We start from the raw sequence: 21,609 nt of genomic DNA on the forward strand, positions 1-21,609 counted from the left end.
AAGTAGTATAAATCAAGTACCACTTCCGATTTGAGAAAATATCACGCCATACAAACCAAACTCCTTCACGTGGTGTATTCGTGCTATTAATGGCACTTAAAAAAACCCAATCCTCTGCCTCACAAAATAGTTACATAATTTCCTGCTAAAATGAAGCCAAATGGAGACTTGATCAGCTAATTAATCAACAAGTAAAACATTTCTCAATTCTTACAAAAATTAAAACTTTATTAGGTAATAATTATTGTAACACTATATACAATTCTATTATCATTTATTATAATAATGCGATTAGTTTGCATATATAAAAATCCACAAAATGTTATAATTGGAATAAATCAACAAGTAACCATGTGTGTATTGGCATAATTTAACAAGAGGTTATTATTAATATTATTGTTACAGCAGTGATACTTCATTGTCATAAATGTAGAAGAAGTAAAAACAGAAAAATGAAATACGAATTTTGCTTAGGTAATTGTAGTATTCGTACAGTAAACTACTTTTTACAGTTTTCTTTCATTTCTTTAATTTCTGACCTTCCAAAATAATTCCATGAAATCGTTTTCCTCCTCTTTATGACCTTACGTTACCAATTTCCTGATTTTTGGCTGGATTTTTTATGTACTTCGTTGTTATTTTATACACATTTTTACATAGAGCTGTGCAATAACAGTGTTATTTTTAGTAAAGTAGGTAAAAGAACATTTCTATATATGTGTTTCTACAAGCACTTAACTTAGAAAAATATATGGCATAAAATATTCTATAAATCTTTACTAAATGCAAAACCAACAAAGATTTCTATCTACAAATGCAAAGCAGTAGAGTTCTTTCACAGAGTATTTTAGTAATGCTTTTATGTTACAATTCTTTCGAAATAATATAAAAACATAGTTAAAAGTTTTAAAAATATACAAAGAGAATACATTTCTGTATTACATAGAGTGAACGCTATTGTTTTTACATTTGATTTATTATTATTATTATTATTATTGAAGATTTCAAATTATACAAGTTAGTATGTAGTGACTGTTACTTAAAAATTGTTATTTCTGTTGTTTCTTGTCTGATATTCCTGTCCCTCCCAAACAACGTTTAGCAGCAAATATAATGCAAACATTGCTTACAAATAAGATCTACTAGTTTCGTCACATTAATGCTCTGCATCTCTGGATACATATACTTTAGTTAGATGTTGTATCACACATCGAACCATGAACTTTCTAAACGCTTTTCTATAGCACCAATTTGATTAGGAATTACTCGTTTAGATGTATGATAAATGTGCACAAAGAGTAGGCATTGAATAACTTTCATTTTCAGAAAAAAGAAAATTCGTATTTTATAATGGATCACTGTTGCCTTTTTCAGTTTGTACAGGTTTTGATTCGATTTACAGCTTGCAAGAACTTTGCAAGTGTGCTGCTCAAGTCCATCCTGAAACTCAGGGATCTACAAAGCCATGTTGCGATACAGAAAATCTACTCAGTGATTAAGATAAATTAACTAAGAACATATCTAAAAATTTACATCAGTTGGGCCTCTGCAAAAATTGATAGTGATTAGGGCACGAGCCAGAAGTGCTAAATAACTGATCATAGAGAAATTTAAAATGATCCAACAGATTATTCGAGAGTAAGTTGTTTTCTAAATAAGAAAGTACATTTTGGTGATTTATGTGGGTACAATAACGAAGATTTATGTCGAGATAGTTCTCTAAAGTGGAGTGTAATTTATGATAGGACTAGAATAAAGAATAATCGATTGATCAAGTTTTAGACGTAGACCTACTGATTAACGTGGAATCCGAACCACATGAGCTCCCGCCAGGAATCTAACCTGAGTCTCTTGCGCCAAAAAAGCGTACGCTAACCGCTTAGCCACGAAGAAGCTCTTAAAAAAAAAGTGAAGAATAACCTATTCGCTAAGAAAAAATTCGAGTTGAGAAACAAAGAAAAATTTGTCTTAATTCCCAGACACGAACAATTTTATGGACAAAAGTGATTAGATACTTTTCTCAATAATTGACTGCTCTCAAAATTGGGACCAAAGAAACACGAAACAATAAATATTTACACTTCGAATCAAATGGGAAATATAATTCTGAAGATTTACTGTATACAGATGCTCATACTGATTATTATTATTATTATTATTATTATTATTATTATTATTATTATTATTATTATTATTATTATTATTATTATTATTGATTGTAATACTCCATAGCCGAATTTTTTACACTTGCGAGTTTTCGACTGCACTGACCTTTTGCCAGTAATTACGATGCATCCATACTTTCATATTCAATGTACTACTTTGATTAACTCTAAAAACAAAATAAAATTTTCGAATTAATTTTCTTTTTGTATACACATAAAAAAATTTTCTTTTTACAAATGTTACAACAGTTAAAATTTATCTCACAGTAATTAATTATGCTGCTATTTCAACGTTACTTCGTTGCATGCTCTTCCCATGCTTTAGGTTTAACAAAACCAAAAATTCTCTTTCTGGGACATCGGTTCCAGGTTCTATTCCCAGGCGGGAACACTCGGTTGAAAAGTGTAAAAGTAGTAGTAATGAAATTAATAGAGGTATTAACTGCAGTATCCATATATTTGATTGACTGGTTGATTCAATGTGAGTTTAGCATCCATTTTAGCACGAAAGCTATATACAACTTGGACCTACTGCTTAAAATGGGATCCGGATCACATGAGCTCGTACCCAGAATTTTCCGCATCACAAAGGAGTCCCTAGTATTAGAGTATATTCAGGATGTTCTGGGAAATAAACCGATAACTTCACATACGTGTACATTCTCAATACAAGAAAAAAGTTTATCTGAGATTTTAATCGGAAACGTATGTATTTTCATGTTGTTTGCGCGAATTATGTCTCATACAGAAAATAAATGTACGTTTTACGTGTTCTATTTGTTTATATATGTAAATACATGTTCAAAAAGATTATTTCCTCCGATGATATTCACAGAATCAAGTGAATGAAATATAAGAAATTATAAACAAATGAAAGACACAATAGGTGCGTAGAACATTACCTTTCTTTATGATAATTTGTGTAAACAGCTTGAAAACCTTACTGTATTATGAAAATTGGTCAGAAACAAAACTCAACCTTAATTAAACCACTCAACCTTAATTAAACTTGAAAACCTAAGAAGAAAAATTGATTGGTGTTTTTGGACATTCAATTTTTTAAAGCATGGAAAACCAAGAGTTTTTCCACAATTTCGTATCTACAAGATTCCCGTACATTCTGGTAAATTTCAAATTGTGTGTGATTTAAGAATTTTGTAGATAAGATATTTTCGCTGAAGTGTTTAAGAATTTGCAGACGAATCATATGCACAGAAATATATATGAGGAAATGAAGAAAAAACCGAAACGTAAATACGTATTCGATTTAATTTTCAGAAAGGCTACTTCCTCTGACGATGCTCACAGAAGCAAGTGAGTGAAACATAAGGAATTATAAGCAAATAAATGACACGAGAGGAATGCAAACTTTTTTTTTTTTTTAATGAAGAATCTGGAAGAGAACTTAATGATTTTTTCCTTATTGAATAATTTCCTTTAAAAAAGAAACAAACAAACAAAAAAAAGTTCATAGGGCTGTTTTGGAACCGCGTATCTTTAGTTTTAACGTTTGACGCCCTCAACCAACACTTCAACGATTGATTATTTTCAATTGTTGATTATATATATTTTTTTGGTCTAGGAATTAATTCATGCGGGTGGACAAGAGATGGCGCAACGAACGGAGCGTCCCACAGTTCCGTGTATCCACACATGTGTTGCAAACCCCTGTCATCGCGTATCGTTCGTAGTATAGGGCAGTGGATTAAAGCGTCAACCAGTTTGTAGTTACGTGAACATGGCGCAATTTGTGCCTGATAAAGTGTTTTTTGCGGGGTGTCCTGCTGCATTACTTTAACATGCAGAAAAGTGCGACTGAAAGTCATCGTATTTTGGTGGAAGTGTATGGTGACCATGCTCTAGCTGAGCGAACGTGTCAGAAGTGGTTTGCACGGTTTAGAAGTGGTGATTTCGGCTTGGCAGACCAAGAGCGAGCTGGACAGCCAAAAAAATTTCAAGACGAAGAATTGACAGCATTGCTCGAGCAGGATTCGTGTCAAACGCAGGAACAACTTGCAGCAGCATTAGGCGTTGATCAAACAACAGTCTCCAAACGCTTGAAAGCCATGGGAATGATTCAAAAGATGTCACATTGGGTTCCACATGAATTGAAAGACAGAGACGTTGAAAGACGAAAAACCATTTGCGAATTGCTGCTTCAACGACAGAGCAGAAAGGGGTTTCTGCATCGAATTATTACGGGTGATGAGAAGTGGATCCATTACGAGAACCCTAAACGAAAAAAGGCCTGGGTGAAACCAGGTGAACCAGGTCCATCACAACCAAAACGAGATATTCACTGTGCAAAGGTTATGCTGTGCATATGGTGGGATATGAAAGGTGTGGTGTACTATGAGCTGCTGCAACCGGGTGAAACTATGAATGGAGAACGTTATCGACGACAATTAATGCGTTTGAAGCAAGCTCTGGCCAGAACACGACCAGAATGGGAGAACAGACATGATAAACTTATTGTTCAACATGATAACGCTCGCCCACATGTCGCAAAACCGGTCAAAACCTATTTAGAAAATGTCGGATGGGAAGTTTTACCCCACCCGCCGTATTCACCAGACGTTGCTCCTTCGGACTACTACTTGTTCGATTGCATGAACAACGATTTGATTGGACAGCGGTTTACTTCTTCAGAAGATATCGAAACATGGGTCTCTGACTGGATCGCTTCCAAGGATGATGACTTCTTTCGCCACGGAATCCGTACATTGCCTGACAGATGAGCGAAAGTGGTGGCTAGCGATGGACAATATTTTTCTTAAGGTATTTATGTATTTTGTGTTTGTACTACAGCTTCAATGTGTGCGTACCAACCGCACGAATTAATTCCTAGACCAAATATATACACAAACAATGAATCAAGTTTGCAACTTGCATATTTCGACAAATAATTTTCATTGCTTATTTCATATATGTTAATCAATGTATTAATGTTGGGATATCTACAATTATTTCAGGACAAAAAAATGACTTGATGAAATACTTCATATGTTGATTTGAATCCATATTTTTTTTTTTTTTTTTTTACTTAATATTTTTTCGCACATGGCACTACATAAACCCTTCCAATTCAACTTGTTACGTGAAGGATGTACTAACGAGGTAGTAGCGTCATCTCAAATCTTGTTCGTGCAGGGAGAGGAGGAAGAGGAGGAGGGTAGCAAAGCTCTTCAACGATGTATGTAGATTTTTTTTTTTTTTTTTATCAGTATATTACTAGACTGTTGATTAAAATGTGTATATCTAAAATTAGGACGAAGGTAATAACTCCATTGTCGCCAGACAGCCTTGTTCTCTGGCATGAAGTCTCAACGCTCAGCATTGAGTATCAAAATTCGCTGTAGCTCTAATACGAAATTCCCTTTCACACTGCTAGCAGAGCATGAATCTTTCAGCTATAATTATATTATTTATGATAATATTGAACAAAAAGATTGAAAGTATGTTTATGAATAACATTTCCTCTTGTTAAAACCTCTCCAAAGATTTTGAATATAAAGGAAGCTGAAGCATTTTCGACAAAATATTAGTTACAGTATGTATTTGTTTCTTTTACATTGCTATACATTGGCACGTTTCTTATCACATACTAAATGTTTATTCATTTGAAATGTTCGCATTGAATATTGTTTTCTTATTTATTTTTAAATTATCTGAGTAGTAAATGCAGTCGTATTATATCTTAGTATTCTATCTTATACAAATCAAGAGTGGAAGTGACTATGAAGGTATGAACAGATATTCTTAAAGCGAATCACACACTTAGAACACTTTCACATTTTCAATCTTATCTCGATTTTGTTTACATTCAGTGATTTTCGATATTACATCAACTTTCCTTTTGTACATAGATCAAACTATCTTCATATATCAACTCAATAACTAATTCATGACAACATCTTAAATGAATCGTGATGTTCTATCTTGTTTATACTCTTGATATCACACACTCTGCCCTGGTAACCTGCAAGAATCTGCATGTGTTCGATTTAATAACATTTTCTACCTACACTATCACAATAGTAAACATACAATTACATTGAATACAAAAATACAGGCATAAATCTTATTAAAATATATGTATTTCTACATTTAGAATCTTTTATCTTTACAAGAAACTTAGACGTAATTAGAATAGGAACCTTATTTCACTTGATTTCAACCTAAAGTATATCAAGTTACAATTTCTGTTATTAAAATGTTTGTAACGAGGATGTGTTTCCATTACAACATGTTTTAAGATATTAGCTTTCCACATATGGGTAACACGAGTGTGACCCAATTACATCCGTTATAATACGTACATCTAGGTTTTCCTTTTTAGCAAACTCAATTATATTCTTAGCATATTTGCTAGAAGAAGAACTGTTCCAACCAACAAAAACCATATTCAAACCATTGTTTTTTAATAACACCAGTTTAAGAAGTTCATCCCTCACCTCACCACAGTTTCGGAAATACAGAAGTCGCAAATGCTCTAAGGCAGAATCATCTGACCACATTGACAATAATGCGTTACTTGGCATATCACAAATTATAAAGGACATCTCTTGGAGCACTGGGCTTGATATTAGATACTTGTATATCTCAGCAGGATACTTAACTTCAAGTTTTTCTGAAAGAAATAAGTATTTTAAGCGAGGCATCACAGGCAGATCACTTTTGACAATTTCTACATTGCATCTTTCCAATCCGAACCACTCGAGATTGGGACACAAAGGAGCAATCACGTTGAGATCAACATCTGAAATACCATCTAAATGAAGGCGTCTCATTTGTGGACCAATCTGTTTCAGAATAGGTATAATAATATCCTTGCAAATGCAAAATGGAATTAAAGTGTTGTAGTCTTCATCACTTCTCGTCCTTCTACGCGCCAGAAACAAACTCTGAAGTTCCTTTAGTTCCAACAAAGGTGAAAAATTCTTAGAAGGTAATGCGCAGTCGATCACTAACTTAACAATTCTCAGTCGAGGACATATACTCACAACTTCCTTTAGCAAAGTATCAGGAGTTATTCGTGTTTCTTCCAAATATCGATATAATTCGATAATATCGATATTTAATAGTCTGAATTCTGGAAGTCTTTGCTGATTGTTTGCATTATCTGAAGTACTGCCGTTTACACGACTAATAAATATTTCGTGTAAGGCTTCAGCAACTTCGGGATGATACAACAACTGTAGATGAGAAAGCTCCATCAAAATAGTACAAATATCACTTTTCTTCAACTTAAGATCGTAAATATTCAATGTATGCACCCAATCCTTACAATCTGAGACACAGCTTCTAACTACTGCTGTGTTGCACCTTGATGCTAAGAACCTGGAAAAACAAGAACTTATCAGAAATATAGTTTATGCGCATTGGTGACACTCAAATTAATATTTTGGATGCTAAGCCAAGGTAGGACTAGGGGTAACTTATTGATGCAAATGGATGTTGCCCGAGTCTTGCTCGGGTACTACCAAACTTTAACAATAAATGTTGTATTCAAATAAAATAGAATGCTAAAAGATCTATTTGCCAAGCCGAGCTTCTGCACTTGATTAACAGGAAGGTGGAAATTACTATATAAACCCAGGAGCGAAGGTGCTAACATCAAAAGCTCTCAGTCATGTATGACTTATGGATATATGGGTATGGATATATCAAATCCATTTTTAAATACAAAGTTTCGAACCTAAATGAAAGGCGTGCGCTGTGCGTAGCAAAGGTGTCATTTTGAATGTGGATTTGTTTTCGTTCTCTCGGTATTAAAGCTGAAGTGCAGAGGGGAGCTGAAGTGAGGGAAGTGCACTTAACCACAAGGGAGCGCAGCATACTTCAACCAACATTTTAAAACATACACACCTGAACCGTTCTTGAATTTACTTAGTAATAATAACGCTGGATTCAATATACAAGTTTCATTTAAAACCAGTAAGGCAAATACAGTTACGATGAAAGAGGAAATGGTATAGTCTACATATCAAGAACTCATTTCATGTTTGTATTGTGGCCTACTGTCTAACTGTTTGAGAGAAGTGCGGAAAGTTTCAACATTTATTTATTTAGTAGCAGAAATGTCCGTTCTTCATAAGGGAAGAGTAGGTTTACGGAAGGTTTATTTGAAATTTCTTCCTTCCCTTACGTTGCGTACTTGAATCAAAGTGAACTGACGAAAACAATGCTCGACTCCAGTGTTATGTTCAAAAATTTAAAAAAAAAAAGTCCCTCCCCCTCTCTTCAAAAATATCGGGGCATGAGTCCACTTATTTTAATAAGGAGTTCACAAACCACATTTAATCTTTCTAACGTTAAAGGCTCGTGAAGCTCGTAACACGCACTATATTTGGCATACATTTTTAACCCACTATCCCTTTCTGAAAATATATATTTTAATAAAACTAACATAATAAAAGGGCGGTTCGAGTAAATCCTAATGTTCAAAACTTCATTTCAAACTGTTTAAAAGTTTTACATAATGTTCAGACAATATTTGATTCAGATGTGAAGAAAATCATTCCAGAAATTGTCCCTTCCCTTCCTTACGAGCAGAATTTTTGAAAACGCTAGAACACGTGTCTACTTATTTTAAATTGGGAATATGCTTACCGAATTTTAAAGGAAGTGTGTCAGGGGTTATGTATTAAACGTATCCCGGCATTCGCCTGGTGGAACTAAAAAATCACCAGTCAGGATTATCATTATTAAAATTAAAACTGGGGACTCCCGATTACGAAGCACCAACACTAACCACTAACCTACGATTGCTCGGTAAATGTGTTCGAATTATTTTTGTAAAATGTTTATTATTTTTATAAACCAAAGGGTGTACTTTATACTAGAGTTAGGGATTATATCTACTACACTTTTACTTGTCAACGAATAGTTATATGTAGAATGCCCACTTTCTACAAATAACCTGCAAAGATTATTTAGAATAAATGTTTTATTATGTTTTGTTTTAGTAATTTTTCTTCAAGTTTGGTAACATGTTAATTAAGATTTAAAATATTTAAAAGTTTCTTTCTCAAATTTTGATAATGGTTAGGAATGAAGTTTCCTCTTCTTACAAAATTCTTGATAATTTAAACATTTTAAAAGACTTTCTTTTGAATTATTTGGAAGTATTAGAAGAAACTAGAATGAAGCGAAAAGTAAGAAACATTTTCGGAACAACAGATTGTTTAACGAAATGGCAGACACAAGTTAAAAAATAAATAAATAAATAAATAAAAGCACTGATGAGTATGCAGGGTAGCTATTAAGTTTCATTTTCAAAATTCCAGTATATTCAGTACAATTATCAGTAAAATTCCAATACGTAATATAATGATTTTTTTTAAAGTTCTTTAGGAACAATCACGCTCTTGATGATTTCAGGTTTGTAATTGTTTTACCATCAAAAGAATATTTTACTTTTAATAAATTTAGTTGGCCTTGATTTCTTGAAATACAATGATTTTTTAAACGTATTTTAAAGGGCCTCCCATCTCCCCTTACACCCTCCACTACCCATTGCTTTAAATGTCTAATTACAAAATGCATACAACTCTTGCTTTGCAAAAATTTATAATCTCAATGGATACAAAACTGTTTCTAATACTATTAAAACAATTGAAAAAAAAAAAAAAAAAAAAGAGGCTTCGACAAATTACCAGTTTCATGATTTTCCAGTATATGGATCAAAATTCCAGTAATTTCCAGTATCAGTAGACAGCCTGGTATGGGACTTAAACTGGCGATGGATCATCGAAAACCTGAAGCAACTAGAAGTTACACACTGACAACTACTCTACGAAAATAGGTTGCATGGAGTTTTGCTGTTTGGTAAATCCATGTAGGGAAATCATTAACAGAAAGTGCCTGATCGCTTCTCATATTTTATGGCCTATTTCTATTTAATCCTTTGATTACGTACCCGGGTTCGATTCCCGGCGGGAGCTTATGTGGTTCGGATTCCACGTTAATCAGTAGGTCCACGTCTCACATAGTCTCGCTGCTGAACGGGACGTTAAACTCACAATCAACTCAACCCTTTGATTACGTGTACAATAACAAATTCCTTATACATAATAATAGAACATAAAATTCCTTCTCCTTTTTAAAATTTCGCTAAACGTTTGACACGTTTACGATGGCGACAAAAGTTTCATTTATTATTATTATTATTATTATTATTATTATTATTATTATTATTATTATTATTATTATTATTATTATTATTATTTTAAGTGAATTACACAGTAGTGCACGTCGTTCATTTCTCTCTATGATACCAAGTTCTGTGTTCGAAATAATATAGGTTCACAGCTGAGAATCGTATTATAATGTGCATGATATCCTATTATTACTTGCATTGGTAGACTAGTGTTGCCAACTGGCCGGTTTTTCACCAGCCTGGCCAGATATATTGCTGTTATTTTGATTAAAGCCGGTGACCGTACAAACTTCTTGCCAGCCCCTTTATGACCAGTTTTTTTCAAATTTGTATCTAGTTCGAACCAATTTCATCTAGTTCGAAGTATAGATTTAAAAAGTATATCATTTTGTAAATCCAAATCGGTCATCTTTCACAATCTATCAACGATTAATATATTTTGTTCATCTATTTGGATAATTTTAAAGAGATGACAGGGACTGTATCAGGGAAAATATGAAACTTACTTGTAAGGAATTTTATAAATTTTGAGAGTGAAAAAGGACTTCTTAAAGCAATTTCCTGTAGTTGAAGTATAAGTTTAAAGAATAAATTTTCATTTTCTTAATCCACAATTGTCACGTAAAGATTAATAACTTTTAATCTCATCTCTTTCGATGATTTTAAAGAAGTGGCAGTTATTGGTAAATACAATAAAATGATCAATGCCGATTTCAGTTTCTCATTTATAGCACAGTGTATCTATAAAGCTTATTAGTGAATGTACTAAGGATATGCAAAATACAGGTGCTAATGCACTTTTCTTCATGATAGTATATTTCCTTCTCATGGATGGGTCCGAACAGAAATACTTCACACTTAGACCTATACCAAAGGGAATTTTGAAGATGTGCCGGTTTTTATATTTTCCAGAGTTGGCAACCTATGGTAGATATAGGAATTTCTGAAAATTTCCATTGTTGATACCTTTGACTTTCTTGTGGACATTGAATGCATTGTTTCTATAGTTACCATGGCAACGAGAATTGGTCAGTTATTAATGATTTTGTGAATGTTTGCCAATGAGAAAACTGAAAAAGGAAGAAAATATATTTTAGATAAAATTTATAAACAATTGGGATATGGACCGTACTCAATCAAAAGTTTACTGGTTATAAATACCAGGGATATTATTCAATCAAATATAGAATTTTCTACATTTAAATGAAATTCAACTATATAAAAAAATCTGATAACATATTTATCGAAAGACTCTTGGAAATAATCATCAAAATATAATTACAATTTGTAACCCACCCAAGTTTCATAATAAAAATAATAATTGTCAAAATGAAACATGTGATATGAAACTTCAGCTCACCGTGAAGCTAGTCAGAATGTTATAGAGTTGGCAGAACTGCAGCAGGTAACATTGAAGTACTGGGTTTGGCGCAGTCCTTCATGACGTTCAGAATGCCGTAACGCAGTTGACCACCTGCTTGCTCCAAGCTGGGAGCTCTTGACAGTGCTAACGTGATAGGTGAGTGAACATGATGGAATTAAGAATGTAGTAGAAAACAGTGGGTCGAAAATACGTTTTGTTAAAGTTACTTGAATCTTAGTTTGGTTTTTCAATGCCTAAAAATTTGTGGTACTGTTATTACTACTTTGGGTTATATGAGATTCTGGGAGTTTAACGTAAGTTGAATATTTTCTTGGCTAGAAGACAAAATATTTAATACAGGAAAAAAAAAAGGAACGGGGATATTCCATGTCAAATCAACAAGTCATCAGACTTGACCATCTTAGATTTTTGATTTTTGTAAAAATTGGTGTACACCTTTATTACAGTGAGAGATGAAAAAATACCAAATATTATTTCTCCCCCCTGAAAGTGTCTCCATACAGGGTGTTCAAAAATGTAAAAAAAAAAAAAAAAAAAAACCGGCATTTTTTCAGTTACAGTGATTATTAAAAATTGCCATAAAATGGTAAATATGTGCATTAGAGACGTGAGACAAACACCATTGGAAAGCTTAAAGATTGCTCTACAAGTTGTACTATATTGAAAAAAACCTGTAAAATAAAAAATAACACTTCAAAAATTCAAATTGAGATTTGAATTTTGAATCTCGTATAGTAATGTTCCCCTGAATTTGTTCAAAGTTGTCCAGATTGTAGTCTCATATGTATACTAAAACACCATAAAGTTGCATTTTGAGCACTCAATGAGATCCGATTCAAAATTCAACATAACCAAGCATTGCACGATATTGGCCATGTGAATATATGGGTTCAGATCGATAACCATTTGTCTGGAGCTATTTACCTGCAGCATCAAAGGAATTTATATTCAAGTTTATTTGTTTCTTGATGTATTCATCTGAACTTACACAATTATCCACCTTTTGAGTTATTTAGAGAGGTATTACGTTTCCGAACAGTACTTAATACAAGTCATTATTCTTGTTAGTCAGTATGGATGTTTCTAAATTTATATTGGCTACATTGATACATGTATTGTATTGTATTTATTTCTTTTGTATGAACTTACAAGTACGAGGAATGTCCTCAAGTAAGTGTAACATGCGTCATATGTACAAAAAATTTACATGAGTAAAATAAAGTAATATTACCTTGTCATGATATTTACGTACTCCTCAATCGTATAACAAGAATTTTCTAATAGAAATAATTTTAACTTTTGTCTGAACCTTTTCATATTTGCTTCATACTTTATATCAATAGGCAACATGTTGTACAACTTAACACCACCATAACTTACACTTTTTTGATACATTGCTGACCGGTGATTACACAAATGAAAATCATTCTTATTTCGCGTATTATGATTATGTACATCCTTATTTGTTACGAATGCCGATGAGTGTTCTTTCAAATACAAAAAGAGACGATACAAATATAAACTATCCAGAGGTAGTATATTGATCTCCTTAAACAAATGTCTACAAGAAAAATTCGGCTTCTTATCACAAAGTATTCTTATGGCTTTCTTCTGAATTTTGAAAACATTAAATCTCTGACTTGAATTTCCCCAGAACATGATACCATATTGCAAGATAGAGTTAAAACACGAATGGTACAAGGTTTTAGCTAATTTTAAATTTACCTTCTTTCTAATAATCCTTAGTGCATAACATATTCTATTTAATTTATTAATAACTGACTCTATATGAAATTCCCATGTCAGGTTATGATCTATAGTAAGACCTAAAAACGAACAGTGTGTTGTATAGTTAATTTTATTTTGGTTCAGATATAGGTTAGGGTATATTGGTTTACTGCACTTGTTATGAAAATTTATAGCAATGGATTTTTCAACATTACCAAAAAGATTATTGTTCTTCATCCAAAGAGATACTTCATTTAATGTTTGCCTAGCATTCTGTTCCAATAATTTTTCATTTTTTCCACTCACTAGCAGAGTGGTATCGTCAGCGAAAAGGGTAACATCTGCCGAAGATATGCTTTTCTCAAAATCATTAATATATAAAAGGAAGAGCAATGGCCCTAGAATAGATCCTTGTGGAATTCCGTGTTTTATATATAATTCATCTGATAAATAGCTTTCTACAATGTTATTATTCTTATGCGTTATTTCTACGATCTGCCTACGATTTTTTAAGTACGAACCAAACCAGTCCCTTGCTTTACCACGTATTCCACAGTTCTCCAGTTTGTTCAAAAGTAAACTGTGTTGTACTGTATCGAAAGCTTTAGACAAATCAAGAAAGATTCCTATACAGTTTTCTTTCTTATCTACAATATTTCTTACTTTCTCAATGAAATTAAATATTGCCGTATTTGCAGATCGACCTTTAAGGAAGCCATGTTGTTTTGTTGAAATAACATTTTCTTTCAATAAAAAATTAATTACCCTGTTATACATAATTTTTTCCAAAACTTTTCCAACGACAGGTAAGAGAGATATTGGTCTGTAGTTATTTATGTTTTGCTTTTCACCTTTTTTAAACAAGGGCTTAACTTTCGCAATTTTTAACTTTTCTGGATACTCGCCATTTGTAAGTGATATATTTGCTAAATGACAAAGTGGCTTTGTCACCTGATTGAAACATCTTTTCAATAAATTATCTGAGATTTCATCAATTCCAGCTGTATTTTTGTTTTTGAGAGATTTTATTATATTTGCTATTTCATCTTCTGATACTGGCTGTAGAAAGATTGTTTTTTCACATTTATTTGAACTTTGTTTAAAATTATTTACAGTAACTACTTTGTGGCCATTCTGTTTACATTTATTTACTTTATCATCATCCATAATTTTTGCGACAACATTTATAAAAAAATTATTAAATATTTCTGCTTTTTCCCTTGGGTCTGATACACTGTTCCCTTCATGTATTATTGTATCCACATATGGTGTCTCTTTGCCACCATTTAGTTCTTTATTTATAATGTTCCACATGGTTTTAGTTTTATTCGATGCATAAGCAAGTTTAAGTTGGTAGTAATTCCTTTTAGTCGTTCTAATTAGTTCCTTGTACCTTTTTTTATATTGTTTATAGTAGGACTTTGCACAACCTGTTTTAAAAACCTTACTAAGTTTATGTAAATTTATGTTTGTAGCACTTGCTTTTAGTACTTCAGGAGTAACCCATTGTCCCTTCTGGGATTTTAACATGAGTTTCATTTTAGGAAAAGCTATATCAAAATAGTAAGCAAAAATTTTTATGAATTCATTATATATATCATTTGCGTTGTTTAATGAAAGTACACCTTCCCATGTTTCGTGACTAAGTAAATAATTGAAATAATTGATATTTTGATTACTGAATACCCTTGTAACTTTGAAAGTTCTTACACTATATTTCTTACACTTTTGATAGCATGTTATTTTCATTCCTTTGTTTCAGGGTTGCTGTCACAGATATGTGGAAGTGGATAATTGAAATAGGAAAAAGAATAAACTGAAAGTGTGTGAAGTGATTGTGAGCAGTGTCACTGTATTTCATATCATAACACATTTGATGCAAATATTGTGAAAGGGAGGAAATCATATCCCTCCCTTTCATAATATGTTCTGTAATAGCAATTCAGTAATAGCAATCTGATTGGACCAAATATATATATGAACTCGAACTAAGGGCTCTTTCTTTATCTCTTGTCAATTTTCGAATAGTCCATACAAGGACTACGGTAAATTGTATTGCCGATTTTCTTTCGAAGGTTGGTAACCACTTAGAATTTTATACAAAGGATGATAGCACTGTAGAAGTTGTATAAGATAATGGACAATCAATAAATTTGTCATTTATTAATTTTTGGCAAAATCCTATTTTTAATGTGCCCCTTGTAGATCATCAAAGGAAGGATCCTAAGTTATGAGAGATTATATCTAAGTTAGAGAAAAAGGAAGCAATTCCTCAATATGTATTAAGAAATAAGATCTTGTTAAAACAAATTAAAGGAAAGGGTAATAATGGATTTAGAATAGTAATCCCTCCTTCTCTTTGTAACCCACTCAAATTTCATGATAAAAATACTTTATTGTAAATGAAAATTATGATATGGAACTGCGGCTTACAGCAAAGCTGGTTTGGAAGAGTTGGAAGTTCTGTGCACAAGTAACCTTGAGGAGTGGTTCAAGGTGCAAGCTACTTGTCGTTCGAGATGACGTCACGTGAACGGCTACTTGTCTGCTCTAAGCCATGAGCTGGGCGCAGTGCTACTTTGGAGGTGAGTGGGAATGGTTGATTTAGAATGAAATGAAATGAAATTTTTAAGTTTTACTTCCCACGGTTATGCCGGTTAGGCTAAAGGAGACGATGATGATGAGAGATGAGTGAAATGGTGGAATGAAGAAAGTGGGAGGAAACGGGAGAACCCCGAGAAAACCCACAAGCACGGTGTTTGTCCACCACAAAGTCCACACGGCGCGAGCTGGAACGAACCAGGATGGTTGATTTAGAATAATAAGAAGGAAAGAATGGGTCTTGATAACATTTCCTTAAAGTTCTTGATAACATTCTTTATTCGATTCTTTGAATATAATAACAGACCCTGACTATTAAGATTAGTCAGGCTTTGATAAATTTACTTGTGATTAATAGAAGTATATTTTTCTAAAAAAGAAAGAAAAAAAGGTGAAAAGGTAATGTTATGTTAACTTACCATAGTTTGAATGATTTATGCAGGTATGCTTTCGTGGCTTAGAAGAACATGTTGATTCCTGTTTTCTTGCAAAGATATCTACCAAATTACGTAGTCAAGATTTGTATTATTTAATACTGCTGTTACGGAAAATTTTCAGGCAGTGAAGACTTCAAAATGAATGATAATTTTGGTAGAATTTTCAGTTTTAAAAAAATGAAAGAATTGCAGTATTGTTTCGTTAGCAATTCATGCATTTTGATCCATTTGAGTTCAATTTCTTTCCTCCCATTTTCCTACGCTATGGGAAGCCGCTAAGCAGTAAATTAGAGTTTCACACATTTGAGAAATTACTGTAAAGGCTTACTATTTTTCTATATTGAATTATTATTGGATTAATTACTAAATTCAGATATTCTATATTATAGAAAAACGTTTTTCTTAAAGAAATGAGTTATTTTGTTGAAGACTTTTAAACTTTTTAAAAAAAATAATTGCTAACCGAAATTTTCTATTTACTCATACTTGTTAATTGCTAAAATGGTTATCTATGTTCTATACATTAAATTTAGATTTGTTACAATAAAATGTTTCTCTAGTTCTAGAAATTCTTTTGACTTCACAAGTAATCGTAGTTTTCCTAGTAGTATTACTAGAGGTAAAAATAATTTCTCTTTTTGAATGTAAGTATAAGAAGCCTTTCCCAGTATTGAACCACACACTTCGGTCGTTATTATTCTCAGTCGCGGGGGAGTGGAATTTTCCTTACCTCTCCTTTTATAATTTCCTATTCTAAAGGGGGAGGTGGATGAGGTCCGTTCCCACAGGGCTGTGGATAGTGGGTGCACTTTAAAGGTTATATATGTTTCGTCTACACGTTACATCTTGTATAATCAATCATTGAATACTCACATTGTCCTTTAATAAATGGCGGGCATATGGGATATCGGAAGATTATCGCCAAAATTTCTGAGAAATACACGTGGCCGACTCTGTTCTCCGATATTAGACTTTATACGATCTGTAATACTATCCATAAGTAGAAGCTTTGCTTTGAATATAATTACAAACACACTAATTGTTTGCTGAGAAAAACCATATATTTTCATTAAAAATTAAATGTGTTACAGCTTCACCAACTCTGGCTTCATCAGACACTATGTGATACAGGATAACTGTACAATAAACTTAAAAGTATACCTGAAGGGGATTTGCTGCTGCCAGGAGCCAATCAGAAGAAAGATGTTTCAGTTGTTGTGTATATATATAAAATTGTACATATCACATAGTGTCTGATGAAGCCAGAGTTAGTTGGTGAAACTGTAACACATATTTAATTTTTAATGAAAAAACTTGGTTTTTCTCAGCAAACAATTAGTATGTATGTAATTTATACGATCATGTCATTTGTGCCAAACCAGTAAAGTTTCAAACCTAAAATCTATGGGAAATTATTTCACGAAGAAATTACTGGATCCGAATTATACTTGGTTTGTAGATATTGCGGAGAGATTACCTAGTAGCTCTGGATTTGAATATATTTCAATTATTACAGATGCCTATAGTCGTTTTGTTTTCCTAGAACCTTTAAGACGTCTAATCTCCAAAATAATTTGTAATAAGTTACACGAATTGTTTCTTTGAAATGGATTTCCTGGGAAAGTTCTCCACGATGGCTCTTCATATTTTGTGATTATTTTATGAAATTTCTGTACAGCTATGGTATACAAGGTGTAAAATTCTCCCCTTATAATCTCCAATCTGTTAAAAATTTAATTCGCATCTATGTTAATAAGTCTCAAAAAAACTGGACCCATTTACATCTAAAATAGCTTTTACTATTAACATAAGTATTAATAAAACTGCAGGGAAAACTGTATGTGGGATGGAAGTTTTACCATCCGTTGGATGTAAAATGACTGATGGATTTAGATCTTTTGAAAGATGACCAGGATAAAGAGCAAAAATTGATTAACATTAATAATAATATAGAACGTGCTTGGAAGCATAGTGCTAAAGTGTACTCACAAAAACATATTCCTGTAAGTTTAAATGTAGGTGATTTGGTTTTGGTTAAAAGGTTTATCAAAATTACAGCTGAAAAGCATTTCAATGCAAAGATCGACCCTCAGTGGGAAGGATCGTACCGCATTACTTCCAAATCTACACCAAATACGATTTGGCTTAAGAACATTGAAAAGCCAAATGTGCATATAAAACGCCACGTTCGGTTTTCTAAAAAGTATTATCCACCCAGAACTCTTAAAATATATATTTGTATATGCATTATAGGAAAAGGTTAATATTTAGTGAATGTTGTATTTTGTAATTTTAACAAAATGTTCGAACAAATTTTGTGTTGTATATTTTTTTATGCAAATGTAACACACCTGAAATACTAAGTGTATTATATGAAGAACTATGTGCTTTAAAGTGTGATGTGGAAGTTGAAAACACGGAGTTAAAAAAGAAAGTTAACGAAGTAAGTATACAAATTGACTCTGTAGTACAGGATACTGCTGGACACGATAAGACACAGGTACGACATAACAAAAGGGGAGCAGAAAACATGGTATTTGAAAAAGGTAATACGCTGAATGAAGGAGATTTATCTACAACGTTATATTCTGTGCCAGTAATCAATAAGTTTGATGTTCTATATAGTGAAGTAGTAGAAAATTCAAGTGCAAGGAAGAACTGTGCCCTTGCACACTCAAGAAAAACAACGGTCAATGTGCAAGGGAAATTTTCATCTCAAAAGCATCATCGTTTGCACATAGGGAAGAAAAGTGAAAAGAAACAAAAGAACGTCGCCCAAGAAGTGAAACAAAATTCCGAGGTAAAAAAAAGAAGTAACTCCGAGTAAATTGCAATTAAGTAACAAACGACGCGTTTTGATTCTTGGAGATGGTCATGCTAGAAATATAGCTAACCTACTACAAGAAAAACTACAGTGAAGTTATGATGTGAGCTGCATTACGAAGCCTGGGGCCGGAACCAGCGAAGTGTTGAAAGATTGTGTATTGGTATCAAAAAACATGACCATGAAAGACACATTAATTGTGATTGCGGAAGGAAATGATGTGGCAAGGAATGAGGGTCAGGAGGCAGTGCAAAACTTGTACAAGGTGCTGTGTACATTAACAAAGACTAATGTGTACATTAACAAATGTGTTTGTAGTGGGAATTCCATACAGACATGATCTGGCAGAGAGTTCATGTGTAAATATACTACTGAATTGTGCCAATTGTAAAATAGCAAAGGTATGTAAGTTTTTCCCAAGTGTAAAGTACGTCAATTTGCAGTTGCTAGATAGGTCACATTTCACAAGACATAGGCTACATTTAAACAACAATGGGAGGCACCTTCTGTGTAATAAATTTGTTCAGCTCATAATCTCACAGTCTACTATCTCAGGTGATGCAATACCTCTAGCTCATGCTAATTTTTTAGATCAAAAGAGTTTAATGTAGACTTAGCCAAAAATCTACAAGCGGTTATAGCACAACACGATAATGTAAAACATAGCCACGCTATTGATTTTAAAGTGGGGTACTTAAATGTTCAAGGGATCAATAATAAACATGTAGTTTTAAATGACTTTGGGAATGGGGATAATTTAGATGTCGTAGGTTTAAGTGAACATTGGTGCAAAGAGGATGAAATTGTATTTAATAAATTAGATGACTATGTACTTATTAATAGTTTCTGTAGGAATCACCGTGCTCACGGTGGGGTAGCTACTTTTGTAAGAGACAAGCTCTCACTTAAGTGTAAGAAATTAGACCTTGACTTTCTATGTACTGAAATCGATTTCGAAGTCACAGGTATCGTTATTAATTGTCTTAAGTTGGTTTTCGTATCACTATACAGATCCCCAAACGGTATTTCAATAGTCTTTCTAGATAGGCTCGAGGAACTGCTAAACCTATTGAGTAGGCCTAGTTTTAGAAATTTTAAGATAGTCATAGGTGGTGATCTAAACTCTGATTTTGACGTAATAACAACAAAGAACAGTGTAGATGAATTAAAAAAAATTGTTAAGGCAATTTAATTATAGTATTACAAATATGAAGCCAACAAGAGGTCTAGCTTGCCTTGATAACATATTTATAAATTTCAATTTATGTCAAATTCATTGTGATGTATCAATATTTCCTTTTTCTGGTCATGATTGTGTATGGATAAAATTGGATAACGCACTATTAAGTAAGGAGGTTGATATTTTGTCCACAGAATGTAAAATAGTTGTCTCTAGGCCAATCACTGAGGGTAAAATATCTGAGTTTAAGAGTTCACTCTGCAACATGAACTGGTTTCAATTGCTGTCGAATTACAATGACTCTAATGCACTGTTTGAACGCTTCTTGAATTTGTTTCTCTATAACTTTGACATATTCATCCCACAAAGAATTTGTAAAGTTAATCGGAGCCTCTTAAAAAGCCACATAAAGAAAATAATTCCACGTGGTATACCCCTCAACTTTACTCAATGAAGTGTGAGGTGATGTTACATTTAAACAAATATGAGAGAGAGAAAAATGATGTAATTAGGTCAGTCTATCTGAAAGCTAGGAATACATATAAGCATGCTGTTAATGAAGCGAGAAAGCAGTATACTTCGGCAAAAATCGAATCGTCTGTTAATAAGTGTAAGCAAGCTTGGAATGTAATTAATTCTATAGTTAAGAGTAATCGGGACTGTCTTTACCCCAATCCAGAAGATTTTAGTAATTATTTCGTGAACTCTGTAGATGAAGTACACAATAATATTGACAAACCTGATGTAACAGCAGTCAATCTAATGGAACAATCTGTAAATCCTATACACGATAGTTTTGTATTTAGAAATATATCTCCCCAAGTAGTTCTCAACATTGTAAATAACTTTAAGTGTTCAAACAGTGTTGATGTTTATGGATTGTCGAGTAATCTAATTAAAAAAGTTATTGATTGTATTGTTCTGCCGCTTACCCATTGCATTAACCAGTGTCTAACACAGGGAATCTTCCCCGAAGTTTTAAAATTATCACGAGTTGTGCCTGTATATAAAAAGGGACCCGAGAATTGTCCATCTAGTTATCGACTAATTTCTCTGGTACCAGTCTTCTCAAAAATTCTTGAAACTGTGACACATATGCAGTTATGTGATTATCTTGATAAGTATAACG

General features: G+C 32.9%; 1 protein-coding gene across 2 annotated transcripts in view; it reads right to left on the reverse strand.

Moving 5' to 3' along the window:
* Positions 1-207: 207 nt before the first annotated feature.
* LOC145666835 (uncharacterized) overlaps positions 208-21,609 on the reverse strand; it is a 90,594-nt gene continuing 69,192 nt past the window's right edge. For both annotated transcript variants that reach the window (XM_081734411.1, XM_081734410.1), the window contains exon 5: positions 208-7,505. In XM_081734411.1, coding sequence (XP_081590537.1) covers positions 6,425-7,505 — 1,081 coding nt within the window. In that variant the 3' untranslated portion in view covers positions 208-6,424. The remainder of the gene's footprint in view (positions 7,506-21,609) is intronic.

The sequence above is a fragment of the Thermobia domestica genome, chromosome 12, assembly GCF_964235325.1.
Source record: "Thermobia domestica chromosome 12, izTheDome1.hap1.1, whole genome shotgun sequence".
In the NCBI taxonomy this organism is placed as follows: Eukaryota; Metazoa; Arthropoda; class Insecta; order Zygentoma; family Lepismatidae; genus Thermobia; species Thermobia domestica.